At 43.5% G+C, this 15,418-nt stretch overlaps 1 protein-coding gene across 1 annotated transcript in view; it reads left to right on the forward strand.

Moving 5' to 3' along the window:
* The first annotated feature begins 552 nt into the window (after window positions 1-552).
* Window positions 553-15,418, forward strand: part of piwil2 (piwi-like RNA-mediated gene silencing 2) — a 63,438-nt gene continuing 48,572 nt past the window's right edge. Inside the window, exon 1 of the mRNA XM_060856698.1 lies at window positions 553-671. Within this exon, the coding sequence (XP_060712681.1) occupies window positions 646-671 (26 nt within the window). The 5' untranslated portion in view covers window positions 553-645. The remainder of the gene's footprint in view (window positions 672-15,418) is intronic.

Consider the following 15,418-nt stretch of genomic DNA (forward strand, 5'->3'; position numbering starts at 1 on the left):
CATCCGCACTAGACCCTGTGAAAGGATGGGGCAGCAGGGATTCTGCAGGGAAATCGTGTGGAGTGAGGTGACTTCCATTTCGTTCTTGTTCCTCCAAAAGCATGCCACATGAAATAAGTGCATCAATAGGATCAACATACACTTTTATGCAGTACCTCTAACCTGGTAAAATGCAACCTGTTGTGTTACCAGACAAAGTGATATTGGACAAAGTGAACAAAATTTTGGTTAAATGATTAGATTTTGAGGAAGAGAGATGGATACGATCAGGAAACGAACTGTAAAGCTTGTTTTCAACAGCGTGATGGATGTTTGGTGATCTCTTCCACAAATGTCAATGGAAAGAACATCAGTGCATAATTTTAAATTTGAGGTGGATAAACTTGTATTCAGCAAAGTTATTAAGGCAGTTCGTGCAGAGTTCAGCCACAAGCCAGCCATGATCCTGTAGATTAATGGAACAGGATTGAGGGGCTGAACAGCCAAGTCCTGTACTTTAGTTTCTAAGGTTGGCATGGCTGAACATATGTTTTTTTTTCCATGACAGGAAGAGGACTGTTGGGTAGAGGAATAACCAGCAGCCTGTTTGGAGTGTTGAAACATGTGGCTCCAGTCACAGGCGATGTCTTTGCAGCAAGGGCAGCAATGTCAGACAATTCTGAGCAAGGCAGGTAAGGACAGCTGTAAGACTAACACTGCTGTTCCTCTTGACAAGACATTAGACTTGTTTATTAAACCGTGGCTCCCTTGCTTGACAGCTTCCTCCCTGCCTGACAGGTACGTAATTATCAAGGACCCGTAAGAGCTGTCCCTTGAATAAGCTCCACATTGCAATTGTGCCCATCCCCTGCAGTTTCCTTCCCCGTCCTGTGCATCTAAATCTTGCCTAATCGCATGATAATTGTCTTTCCCCCAGCAATAACTCTTGCTCTGCATTGTACATCTATCCATTTGCATGACTACAGTAAACAGAATCGCATTGTGCCAAAGTGCTCATCTACCTCCAAATCTAACAGCTGGCCAGGTTCATTATCCAGACCCAAATCAATGTGGCCTTGCCCCTTGTTGGCCTGTCTACACACTCCGTAAACTATCCTGCATACATTGGACAAAAACTGACCCATCTAGATTACTTGAAAAATATTTCCAGTCAATATTTGGAAAGTTGAAGTCCTCCATAACAGCTACCCTGTTACTCTCTCCTCTGCCCAGAATCATCTTTGCTATCCTTTCCTCTACATCTCTCTGGAACTATTCGGAGCTTAGAAAAAAACTCCCAACAGGGTGACCTCTCCTTTGCTGTTTCTAACCTCAGCTCATACTACCTCAGTCGACGAGTCCTCAAATGTCCTTTCTGCCACTGTAATACTGTCCTTGACTAATAATGCCACACCTCCCCTATTTTTACCAACTTTCCTGTTCTTACTGAAACATTTAAATCCTGGAACTTGCAACAAGCATTCCTGTCCCTGCTCTATCCATGTCTCTGAAATGCCCACAATGTTGAAATCCCAGGTACGAACCTGTGCTGCAAGTTCACCCATTTTATTCCAGATGCTCCTAGCGTTGAAGTAGAGACACTTCAGACTACCTTCCTGCTTGCCAGTGTACTCTTATGACCTTGAAACCATATTTCTGACCTCACTACTCTCAACCTCCTGTCTACTGGAACTCCAATTTAGATTAGATTAGATTACTTACAGTGTGGAAACAAGCCCTTCGGCCCAACAAGTCCACACCGACCCACTGAAGCGCAACCCACCCAGACCCATTTCCCTACATTTACTCCTTCACCTAACACTACGGGCAATTTAGCATGGCCAATTCACTGAACCTGCACATTTTTGGATTGTGGGAGGAAACCCGAGCACCCGGAGGAAACCTATGCAGACACGGGGAGAATGTGCAAACTCCACAGAGTCGCCTGAGGCGGGAATTGAACCCGGGTCTCTGGCGCTGTGAGGCAGCAGTGCTAGCCAATGTGCCGCCCACTAAGGTCCCGATCCCCCTGCTGAATTAGTTTAAACCCTCCCGAATAGCAATAGCAAATTTTCCCCTGAAAATATTTGTACTCCTGTGGTTCAGGAGTAGACCATCCTGTTTGAAGAGGTCTCACCTACTCCAAAAGGAGCCCCAATTATCCAAGTTCCCAAAACACTTCTCCTGCACCATTCCTGTAGTCACATGTTCAACTCTACTCTCTCCCTATTCATCCTAGCTCCGTGAATTTCTGCGTTAAATCAGCATCCCTTTTCCTACCTATGTAGACCACGATTTGGGGCTGTTCCCTGTCCCCAACAAGGATCCTGAAAACACGATCAGAAACATCACAAACCCTGGCATCTAGGAGGAAATGCACCAACCGTAAGTGTCTCTTGTTCCCATAGAACATCCTATCTGTCCCCCTAACTGTGCAATCCCCAATGACTAAGGCTCTGCTCCTCTCTGCCCTTCCCTTCTGAGCAACAGGATATGCCAGAGACCTGTACTCCATGGCTTATCCCTGGTAAGTTGTCCCTCGCAACAAGATCCAAAACTCTACACTTGTTATTGAGGGGAACAACCACAAGGGTTCCCTGCACTGCCTGCCAGTTCCCTTACCATTTCCTTAAAGTAACCCATCTGTGTTTTTCTTGTACCTTACGTCTGACTACCTTCCTGTGACTCCTCTCAATAACCCTCTCTGCCTCCCTAATGATCTGAAGTTCATCCAGCTCCAGTTCCCCAACATGGTTTTTGAGGAGCTGGAGTTGGGTGTATTTCGGACTGATGAAGTCAGCAGGGACACTAGTGGTGACCCTTCACTGCCACATTCTGCAGGAGGAACATTCAATTGCCCTAACCGCCATCCCCACTATTTGAAATTCCCAAAGAGACTGTACAGAAAAAAGTTACCTTACGAATCTGGCACACACAACCTTTTGTTTGGGTTAGAAGAGGACGATGAGTGACACAACCACCCAATTCGATCAGTTCACTTACTCATCTGTCCCGTGTCTGCTCCTGCTCAGTGTGCGCTCCACTTATTCGAGGTAAGTTTAGATAATTTTAAGTTTAGCTTCCTGGCAGGCCCCTGGTCTTCGCTGTCACTCCTCCCACTGCTGACCCTTTTCAAATTTCCCAACATCCATCCTATAGGAGGTAGACCAGAATTGCACACAATATTCCAGCACTGGCCTAACCAATGTCCTGTACAGCCGCAGCGTGACCTCCCGACTCCTATACTCAATGCGCTGACCAATAAAGGAAAGCATACCAAACACCGCCTTCATTATCCTATCTGCCTGGGACTCCACTATCAAGGAGCTATGAACCCATACTCCAAGGTTTCTTTGTTCAGCAAAACTCCCTGTGACCTTACCATTAAGTGTATAAGTCCTGCTGATTTGCCTTTCCAAAATGCAGCACCTCCGTTTTACCTAAATGAAATCCATCTGCCACTCCTTGGCCCATTGATCATTTGATGAATATCCAGTTGTACCCTGAGGTAACCGCCTTCGCTGTTGACTACACATCCGATTTTGTTGTCATCTGCAAACTTGTTATACCTCCTATATTCACAACCAAATCATGTATATAAATAACGAAAAGCCATGGACCCAGCACCAATCCTTGTGGCACATCACTGGTCACAGGCCTCCACTCTGAAAAGCAACCCTCTCCAACACCCTCTGTCTTCTACCTTCAAACCAGTTAACTGTTCAAATGGCTAGTTTTCTTTGTATTCCAAGTGTTGTAGGCATGTTAACCAGTCTGCCATGAACCTTGCCAAGTGCCTTACTGAAGTCCATATAGATCATGTCCACTCTTCTGCCCTCATTAATCCTCTTTATTACTTCAAAAACACTCTTGTCAATTTAATGCGACATGATTTCACACGTGCAAAGCCATGTTGACTATCCCTGATCAGTCCTTGCCTTTTCAAATACTTGTAAATCCTGTCCCTCAGGATTTCCTCCAACAACTGTGCTATGCATTGTAGTCAGCATGGTTTTATGAAGGGAAAATTGTGTTTGACTAATTTAGTAGAGCTATTCAAAGATGTAACAAGCAAAATGAATAGTGGGGATGTTGTAGGTGTAATTTATATGGACTTGTGGAGGTGTTTGGAAAGCTACTGCATAAAAGGTGAATTGACAAGGTTGGATTATATGGGATGAGGGGTAAATTATTAGCCTGATTAGATGACTGGCTGATGGACAGAAGTCATAGTCAGGATGAATAAGTTTTTTCTGTATGCAAGATGTAACAAGTGGGGTGTCATAGGGTCCAGTTCTTAGTCCCCAGCAATTTGAAATCTATATTAATGCCTTGGATACAAGGCTGTATAGCCAAATTTGTGGATGGCTCAAAAATAGGTGGCAGTCAATTTTGCAGAGGAAATAAGAACGTTACAAATGGATATAGATAGGTAAGGAGAGTGAGCCAAATGTGGTGGGTGTAGTTTAATGTGGATGAGTGTAAGGTCATGCATTTGAGTTGAAAAAATAGGAAAGTGATGTTATCTTAATGGGGAGAGACTTTGGGGCGCTCCAGTGTATAGTGATGTAGGTGTACTACTTCATGAGTCACAGAACGAGCATGCAGGTACAGCAGATAATAAAGAAATCAAATGGAATGTTGGTTTAAGGAATAGAATATGAAGGTAAGGCAGTATCATTGCAACTATGCAAGGTATTAGTGCGACTGCACTTGGAATATTGTACGCAGTTTTGGTCACTGTTTTTGATGAAAGATGTAGAGGCATTGGAGGCAATTCAGAGGAGGTTCACAAGATGATCCCAGAGTTGATGGATTTGTCATATGAGGAGAGATTGAGCAGTTTAGCCCTGTGCCCTGTAGAAATTAGAAAAATGAGGGAATCAAATTGAGGTATTAAAAATGTATTGAAGTTCTGGGGAAAATTGCGCAGAGAGATTTGGGTGTTCTGGTCCATTGTGCCCTGAAGGTGGCAATGTAGGTTGATAGTGGTCAAGAAGGCATACGGCATGCATTCCTTCATTGCATGGGGTATGGAGTACGAGTGTTAGCATGTTGTCTTACAGTTGTATAGGACTTTGGTTTGGCCACATTTGGAATACTGCATACAGTTCTGGCTGCCTCATTCCCAAAAGGATGTGGGTTCTTTGGAGATGGTGCAGAGGAGGTTCACCAGGATGTTGCCTGGTATGGAGGGTGTTAGCTATGAAGAGAGATTGAGTAGATTCATTGGAAGGAAAGAGGTTGACGGGGGGACTTGATTGAGGTCTACAAAGTCATGAGAGAATTACACCGGTGAATAGCGAGAAGTATTTTCCCCCAGAGTCGGGGGTACTAAATTACTTGGGGGCATGAGTTTAAGTTGAGAAGGGAAAAGTTTAAGGGAGATGTGATTGGAAAGTTCTTCATGCAGAGAGTGGTGGGGTGCCTGGAACATGTTGCCAGCAGAGGTGGGAGAGGCAGGTGTGTTAGTGTCAGTTAAGATATATCTAGACAATTTGAATGGGCAGGGAGCAGAGTGATACAGATCCTTAGAACGTAGGCAACAGGTTTAGAGAGAGGATCTGGATCGGTGCAGGCTCGGAGGGCCAAAGGGCCTTTTCCTGTTAAGTCATTTTCTTGCTCTTTGTATGATAAAAGGATGTGGAGTGGATACTTCCTCTCTTGTGCAATGTTCTAGGATGAGAGGTCATCGTCTAAGGATAAGAGGTGGCAAATTTAAAACTGAGTTGAGGAGAGCGTACTTCTCCCAAATGGTGATAAATCTGTGGATTTTGCTCCTCCAAAGTGTGGTGGATGCTGGGCTGGTGAATAAATTTAAGGAGGAGTTGGACCGGTTTTTAATTGTTAATGGGTTGAAGCGGTATGGACAGAAGGCAGGAAAATGGGTGTGAGGACCATGTCAGCCATGATCACATGGCAGAGCAGACTCAAATGGCTGAATGACCTAATCCTTCTGTTTCTTGTGAAGTAATGAATTTGCCCACCACTGATGTCAAGCTCACTTTTCTACAATTCCCTGGCTTTCCCTTACCAGCTTTCTTAAATTGCAGCACCATGTTAGCCAACCTCCAGTTTTTTGGCACTTCACCTGTGACTATCAATGATACAAATATCTCAGCAACGGGCCCAGCAATCACTTTGCTGCTTCACACAGTTCTTGGGTACAGCTGATCAGGTTCTGGGGATTTATTCAGCTTTGTGCATTTTAAGACATCCAGCCCCCAGCACCTCTCTAATACGGATGTTTTTCAAGATGCCACCGTCTCTTTTCCACATTCTCTATCTTCCATGTCCTCCACAGTAAACACTGATGCAAATTAGGCATTTAGTATTTCTCCCATCTCCTGCAGTTCCATGCATAGGCTGCCTTGCTGATCTTGAGGGGCCCCGTTCTCTTCCTAGAACCTTTTGTTCTTAATGTATTTTAAAATGGCCTTGGATTCTCCTTAACCCCATTTGCCAAATCTATCTCATGTCTCCTTTTTGCCCTCCTGAATTCCCTCCGAAGTATACTGTTACTGCCTTTATACTCTTGTTAGGATTCACTTGATCTCTGTCTACACCTGACATATGCTTTCTCCTTTTTCTTGACTAAAATCTCTAGTGCTCCAGCATTCCTTACACCTACCCTTGCCTTTTCTTTTTTTTTGTAGATATTTTTATTGAAATTTAACATTTTTGCAAATTTACAAAAATAAACAAAACTCTCAAATACAAACATTGATGTACAATTAAATCATATATACAATAGTCATAATTTAACAAAGAAAAGAGAAAGAAAGAAAACAAAAAAAGAAAAAAAAAGAAACGAAAAAAGAAAGAAAAAAAAACTCAACTTTCTACTAATCTAACCTTTAACTAACCAGAGTGTATACCTAAGTCTCTTACATGCTCGGAATGTATAAACATCAAATATAATAAAACCCGTATTCGCGCAGGATTCCTCTCCCAAGGGGCCCCGGAGCAGCCCGGTCTGAAATCTTCACTAAATAAAAGCCCTTGTTAGGATAGCCGAAATATCTGCATTTATGTAATTCAAAAAGGGCTGCCATATTTTATAAAATAATTCAGTCTTTCGGTGCACCATATTTGTGAGGAAGTCAAGGGGGATATATTCCATAATTAATCTGTGCCAATTTGAAAGTCCAGGGGGGCCCTCAGCCACCCAGTTCACCAAAATATTTTTCCTTGCACAGAAAGAGAGAATAGAAAATAGTCTCTTCCCATGCATATCCAGAGATGAGAGGTTCGAAAAGCCCAAAAGGAGAGATACAGGGTCCACCCTAATTTCCGTTCCTAAAATTTCTGTCAGGGTATTTGCCACTTTAGTCCAGTATCTGCAGATTTTCTGACAAGTCCACAGACAATATAGAAGAGTACCCACCTCTATTTTGCATTTAGGACACATTGGAGATGCTCCTGCCTTAAATTTTGCCAGTCGAGCTGGAGCTATATGGGCCCTATGAAGTATCTTTAGTTGGATAGCCTGAGTTCTGTTACAGATAGCAATTCTTCTAGCATTTTCCCAAATGTCATTCCACATATCCTCAGAGATTTCTAGCCCCAAGTCCTGCTCCCATGTTTTAAGCAGGTCATCCATGTCTCCTGAGACTCCATCATGTAGCAAATGGTATATAGTACTAACGGCGGATGCCCCCGCTGGTCGTAAGACATTACGTTCTCTGTCTGATTTATAAAGACTATCTATTAATGTAGTCTTCCTCTGTATATAATCTCGAACTTGGAAGTATCGAAAGAGATCCCCATTAGGTATTCCAAATTTCAGACGCAGCTGCTCAAAGGACATCAGGATCCCATCTTTAAATAGGTCCCCTAAGCATGAGATGCCCCTGGATCTCCAGAGTTTAAAGGTGGCATCTGTAATCCCCGGTTGGAATCCCCATGCGCCTACTATTGGTGCATAGGGGGATGTTTTAAGTGAGTTACCCTCATTTTGCCGCATTATATTCCAGGCCTTAATTGTGTTTAATATTATGGGATTTTTACAGTGGTCTGTAATGATTTTCCTCTTATCTGAAAATAAAAGGTTAATAAGTGGGTATTTTACTTGGGAGGCTTCGATATCCAGCCAAATTGATTGTGGATCAGATGAAACCCAATCAGCTATGTAACTTAGTAGGGAGCTTAACTGATATTTCCTAAAGTCTGGGAAGTCCAGTCTTCCCCTTGCCTGTGGAAGCTGTAGCTTCTTCAGCTTAATAAGGGGCCGTCTATGGTTCCAAATAAAGGAGCCCAACCAGCCATATAATTTACGTAGGGCTAGCCTTGGCAGCATCAGCGGGAGCATTCTCATAGGATATAAGAGACGGGGCAGAACATTCATTTTAATTAATGCTATTCTCCCTAGCCAGGAAATCGGAAGGTCTCTCCATCGCTGGAGGTCCTGCCTTATCCTTTCCATTAATTGTACAAAATTAGCCCTATACAGCTGATCAAATACTGGCGTGATAAAAATACCTAAGTATAAGAAGCCCTCCAGGGACCAACGGAAGGGAAAAGGGGATCCGTCCATTAAGTGGGGTATCATAGCCAGACCACCCATTGGCATGGCTTCCGATTTTGAAAAATTAATTTTATAGCCTGAGAATGCACTAAATGTATTAATAACTTGAATTAGACGAGGCACTGACGTTAAAGGATTACTGAGGAATAAGAGAACGTCATCTGCATAGAGGGTAATTTTGTGTTTACCTGTACCAATCCTCGGGGCCGTTATATTAGGATCAGTCCGGATGGCTTCTGCTAATGGTTCGATTATCAGCGTAAACAACAATGGTGAGAGAGGACATCCTTGACGGCAGCCCCTACCCACACTGAAGGCATCCGATCTTAATCCATTAGTAATAACAGCTGCTTTGGGGTCATTATACAATGTTGAAACCCATTTGGTAAACACCTGTCCAACGCCAAACCTTTCCAATGTGTAAAATAAATATGACCATTCAACCCTATCAAATGCCTTTTCCGCATCCAATGAAATTACTACTCCTGGTATCTTTCCCTGATGACAGGCTTGGATCATATTCAAGACCCTTCTGATATTATTGGATGATCTGCGGCCCTTAATAAATCCCGTCTGGTCCTCCTTTATAATATATGGCAGTACCCTTTCTAGTCTTAGTGCTAACATTTTTGAGAGAATTTTAAAGTCTACATTTAGTAAGGATATTGGTCTGTAAGATGCACAATCTTCTGGGTCTTTTCCTTTTTTGAGGATAAGAGAAATATTTGCTTCTTTCAGCGTGGGCGGGAGACAGACCTGACTATGCGCAAAATTATACATATCCATAAGTGGGTCAACCAATATTCCTGTAAATTCTTCATAGAATTCAGCTTGAAAACCATCCGGGCCCGGTGCTTTTCCGCTCTGAAGTTGCCTAATTGCCTCAAGTATTTCTTGGACTGTTAAAGGGGTATTTAGGGCCGACACCTGTTCCGGAGTCAGGCCCGGGAAGGTCAAATTTTTAAAAAATGACTGCATCCTCCTAATCCTATCTTCACAATCCTGCGATCTATATAGTTCAGAATAAAATTCTTTAAAGGTCGCATTGATCTTTTTATGATCATGAGTCAGGGTACCTGTACTTTCCTTGATGGTCGGAATAGTTTGAGGGGCTTTCTTTTTCTTTGCAAGAGATGCTAAGTATCTACCCGGTTTGTTGCCATATTCATATAATCTTTGTTTCGCAAATAATATTTCCCATTTAGCCGTTTGAGTAAGCGCGGTGTTTAAAGCTGTCCTAAGAGCTGTAATCCTCTGCAATTTTGTGACAGAAGGTCTATCAGCGTATGCTGTTTCGGCTGCTTTTAGGCGAGCTTCGAGCAGACGCTGTTGCTCTCCCTTCATTTTCCTCTGGGTCGCTGAATAGGAGATGATCAAACCTCGTGCATAAGCTTTGATGGTCTCCCACATCATTGACGGATTGCTAGCCGTACCAGTATTAATTTCTAAAAACGTTTTAAGTTCTTGGGAGAAGTACTTTAAAAATTTGCTATCTTTTATCAGGAAGGGGTCCATACGCCAATGCCGAGCAGATGTCCCATTGTTCTTTACCTTAGTTTCCATGTATACAGCGGCATGGTCAGAGATTGCTATAGTACCTATTTTACAGGTTGCTATAGAGTTTAGAAAAATCGATGGGGCAAAAAACATATCAATTCTTGTGTGACATTTATGTGGATTAGAGTAGAAAGAAAAATCTCTACCCTGTGGATGGAGACATCTCCATACATCTACCAATCCTAATTCTTTATTCAGGTCCGCCAGTTGTCTAGATCTGGGAGATACTCCAGCGGCACTCTTGGGAATCCTGTCTATTTCCGGATCCATAATACAATTAAAGTCTCCCCCTATAATTGTATGACGGGCACCAAAGGCCATCAGTTTTGAAAAAGCTTCCGTTATGAATTTAAAAGGGTGTGCCGGGGGGCAGTATACATTTAAGATCCCATATTCCTCTCCATTTATGAGGGCTTTAATCAAAATATATCGTCCAGATTCGTCTTTTATCTGATTTAGAATTTTCAAAGGGAAGTTCTTCCGGACAAGGACAACGACTCCCCTGCTTTTTGAATTAAAAGAGGAAAAAAAGGCCTGATCAAATCCGCCCTGTCGTAATTTTAAGTGTTCTTTATCCGACAGGTGTGTCTCCTGTAGGAGAGCTATATCAACTCTCTCCTTCTTAAGATTTGATAATATTTTCTTCCTTTTAACTGGCGAATTACTCCCCCTGACATTCCAGGTGCACCACTTAACCGACTGTTCAGCCATAATCATCTGGACAGATCCGAGACCCCTCGGGAGGGGAAACCCTATCTAGAACATCCCGAGCATGGAGCATACAAGATTTACAAAAGTAAAGATTCTCTGATACACTCAAAACAATATAACAAAAAACTCTTTCTAAGTATAAAAAATATAAAACATTCCTAATTGGAGATTTTCTCCCTTGTTCCCAGGGAGCGTCACTTCCTCTCCCACAGTCCATCTTACCCTCTTCCAACCAGTGCCCCACCCTTGACCCAGGTGTTCCTCAATAAAATGAGGAGAATTCAAATATAATATAAAGCTAGAGTTAACAGTGAACACCCCACCCCCACCCACACCTAAATATATTTGGGAATATTAATACCATATATAACTATAAGATTACAATCTCAACATGTAATACTTAAATATAATACCACAAAATAACAGGGGAAAGAAAAACAACCCCGCTCCTAAAAACAGAAGTAAAATAGAATAAGGTAACCACCTCTCCCCATCAACATTAACCAAACGCCCCAACATATATATATATACATATACACATAGGGGGAAAGATAAGAAAAGATGAAGGGATGTAAACCAAAATAATGGGAAAGGCAGACCAGCATCCACAATCTCTTACAGTTTATTTAAGAGAGTCCAAGAATTCCTTAGCCTTCTCCGGTGATCCGAAGTTATATATGGATCCTTCGTGGCTAAGGCGTAGCGTCGCTGGATATCGTAAGGAGTACTGGATATTTAAGTCCCTTAAACGCTGCTTCGCCTCATCGAATGCCTTCCTCTTTCGGACCAAAGCTGGGGAGAAGTCCTGGAACAGCATGATCCTGGATCCTTTGTGGGTCATAGCTTGGGGATCTTTTCCCAGATTTCTTGAGGCTTCCAGGAGCATCTGCCTCTCCCTATAGCTCTGCAGCTGGAACAGGACCGGGCGTGGGCGCTGGGTTGAGCCGGGCCCACGTACTGTGACCCGGTAGGCCCATTCTACCCTTACCTGGCCTGATCCAGCATGCAGATTTAAAAGTTGTGGCAGCCAATGCTCTAAGAATGCTGTCAGCTGACCTCCCTCTTCCTGCTCGGGCAGGCCCAACAACCGAATATTTTTTCTACGACATCGATTTTCGAGGTCATCAGTGTGGTTTTCTAGGTTCTGGACTCGATTCTCGAGAAAACGGATGTGGTCGGCTGTTGATTTTATCCCAGTCTCTGAGGCTGCGGCCTTCGACTCCACCTCTCTGACTCGGCACTCCAATTCCTGAATGTCTCTGCCCTGCTTCTGCAGCTCGGCTGATAGTGCTTCTCTGGTCTGCCGAGACTCATCGATAAAAGCATCAATCTTCGCCTCCCACCTGGCAAACATCTCCTCAAAGCTCATCTTCATTGGTAAATCTCCTGAAGTAGCTGAAGACACCTTTGTTGCAGCTGAAGAGGGAGAGGGTGGGGGAGGGGTCCCTGCTTTCTTAGAGCCGCCTGTTCCCTTCCCTTTACTCATTTTCCAGCTAGTATTAGACTATTTAAATGTACTAATAGGTAACTATTTAAGGTTAACAACTATTATAAATGGTTTAGTGAGTGTGGTGGGGGTGGATAGCCCACTTTTCCCAAGTTTTGGGTAGAGCACTGTGGACTCAGTCTTGCTGGGTCGCCGCCATCTTGGATCCCCCACCCTTGCCTTTTCACTCTGACAGGACAATTTTTTTTTAGATTAGACTTACAGTGTGGAAACAGGCCCTTCGGCCCAACAAGTCCACACCGACCCGCCGAAGCGAAACCCACCCATACCCCTACATTACCCCTTACCTAACACTACGGGCAATTTAGCATGGCCAATTCACCTGACCCGCACATCTTTGGACTGTGGGAGGAAACCGGAGCACCCGGAGGAAACCCACGCAGACACAGGGAGAACGTGCAAACTCCACACAGTCAGTCGCCTGAGTCGGGAATTGAACCCGGGTCTCTGGCGCTGTGAGGCAGCAGTGCTAACCACTGTGCCACCGTGCCGCCCAAATTTTGTCTCTGGATTCACGTGATCTCATTTTTGAAGGCTTCCCCCTCCCCCAACCCAAATCAGCTTTTGAAAGTTCTTGCCTAATAGCATTAAAATTAGCCTTCCTCCCATTTAGAACTTAAACTTTTAGATCTGGTCTATGTTTTGCCATTGCTATCTTATAGCACATGGAATTATGGTCACTCGTCCCAAAGTGCACTCCCACTGACACTTCAGTCACTTGCCCTGCCTTACTTCCCAAGAGTAGGTACATTCGCATACTGAATCATAAAATTTTCTTGTATGCTGTTAACAAATTCTCCTCCAACTAAGCCCTTAACACAAAGGCAGTCCCAATCTGTTTGGAAAGTTAAAATCCTTTAGTATAACCACCCTTGTATTCTTAGAGATAACTGATATCTTCTTACAAATTTGTTTTTCAATTTCCTGCTGGCTGTTGTGGGATGAAGAGTAAAATCCCATTAAGGCGATCATCCCTTTCTTCTCCATTCCACCCAAATAATCTCCCTGGATGTATTACCAGGAATATCATCTTTAAGAACTGCTGTAATGTTAGCCCTTATCAAAAATGCCACTCCCCCTCCTTTCTTGCTCCCCTTTGTATCCTTCCTACAGCATTTGTATTCTGGAACATTAAGTTGCCAGTCCTGTCCATCCCGGAGCCATGTTTCTCTAATTGCTATGATATCCCAGTCCCATGTTCTTAACCATGTCCTGAGTTCATCTGCCTTCCTTGTTACGCCTCTTACATTCAAATAAATGCAGTTTAATTCATCAGTCTTGGCTCATTCTGTGCATTGTTCCTGTCCGCCCTGACTTTTAGACTTGTTCCTTTTCTCATATGTACCAATCTCAGACTGATCTCTTTCCCCAGGATGTCCTTGGGTCACACCCCTACCTTCCTAGTTTAAATCTTCGCAAGCAGCTCCAGCAAATCTCACTGCCAGTGTATTGGTCCCCTTTCAATTGTTTTGCAATCTATCCTCCTTATCCAGACCACTTCTACTCCAGTAGCGGTTCCAATGATCCTTAAATGTGAGCCTCTCCCCCGACACCAGCTCATCTGCTCTATCCTCCGACTCTTACCCTCACTACCTTGCAGAGCTAACACCTCTGCTCTAACTCCTGAGGTTCATGCTTGTTCATCCCTGGTTTCTGTTTATTTTTCTCCCCCAGAATGTTGCACACTCATTACCATTCTGGAGCAACTAAATGAATTTATGCATGGACGGTTTCTGAGCTTTACTTACAGTGGCTTATTAGAGGACACTGAATTGCCTTGAGCCTGGCTCCTTGTAGGGTATATAGTCAGTGTAGTTTCTAAAACCATTCAGGCCTTTCCACCACATGTGAGATGCAGTCCTCAGCGATGCCAGCCAGTAGCCTCTTGCTCACATTGTCTGGGGGACAGTTTTGGTGTGTTCCTGCTCAAGTTGCTGAAACTTGTTTTAAGTCAGACATTGAACTGTGTCAAGATTCGAATGGTGTTGGAAAAGTACAGCAGATCAGGCAACATCCGAGGAGCAGGAAAATTGACGTTTTGAACAAGAGCCCTTCATCACGAATGGCTTTTGCCTGAAACGTCTATTTTCCTGCTCCTCAGATGCTGTCTGACCTCCTGTGCTTTTCCAGCACCACTTACATTTGAATCTGTCTCCACCATCTGCAATACCCACTTCGACTCTGAGATGTACAGTACAGAAATAGACCCTTCAGTCCAACTTGTCCATATCAACCAGATACCCTAAATTAATCTAGTCCCATTTACCAGCACTTGGCCCATATCTCTCTGAACCCTTTGTATTCATATACCCATCCAGATGCCTTTTAAATGTTGTCATTGTCCCAGCCTCTCCCACTTTCTCTGGTAGCTCATTCCAAACATGCATCACCTTCTGCATTAAAAAGATGCCCTTTAGGTCCCTTTTCAATCTTTCCCCTCTCGCCCTAAAGCTATGCTCTCTAGTTCTGGACTCTCCTACCCCAGGGAAAAGACCTTGTCTAATTACCCTATCCATGCCCTTTATGATTTTATAAACCTCTGTAAGATCACACTTCAGCCTCTCCTGATAGCTCAAACCCTCCATCCCTGGCAACATCCTTGTAAATCTTTGCTGAAAACTTTGAAGTTCGACAACATCATTCCTTCAGGAGGGAAACCAGAATTGCACACAGTATCCCAAAAGTGGTCTAACTTATGTCCTATACAGCCGAAACATAACCTCCCAACTCCTGTACTCAATGCTCTGACTTATGAAGGAAAGCATACCAAACACCACCTTCATTATCTTATCTACCGACAAGTCTACTTAGAAGGAACTATGAACCTGCACTCCAAGGTCTCTTTGTTCAGCAACACTCCCCAGATTGAACTGTGTGCCCTGTTGTGAGGGTGAAATGATCTCTTCGACTTGGCAGTCACCATGTGCCATTCCATTGAAGACTATTGCTGAGAAGCGTTTGACGGTTGTGGCATGTGAAATGTAAATGTAGTATTTTTAAAATGGAATAAGGGTTTCTGCCTCAGCCAAACTGAGAGGCAGAGTGTTCCAGACTTCCATTGTCCTCAATGAAAAAGGTTTTCCTCAACGTTCTTAATCATTCTGCCAATTCCTTGAAATACATCCCCTCTGCTCATT

Source organism: Hemiscyllium ocellatum, chromosome 48, assembly GCF_020745735.1.
Source record: "Hemiscyllium ocellatum isolate sHemOce1 chromosome 48, sHemOce1.pat.X.cur, whole genome shotgun sequence".
Taxonomy (NCBI): Eukaryota; Metazoa; Chordata; class Chondrichthyes; order Orectolobiformes; family Hemiscylliidae; genus Hemiscyllium; species Hemiscyllium ocellatum.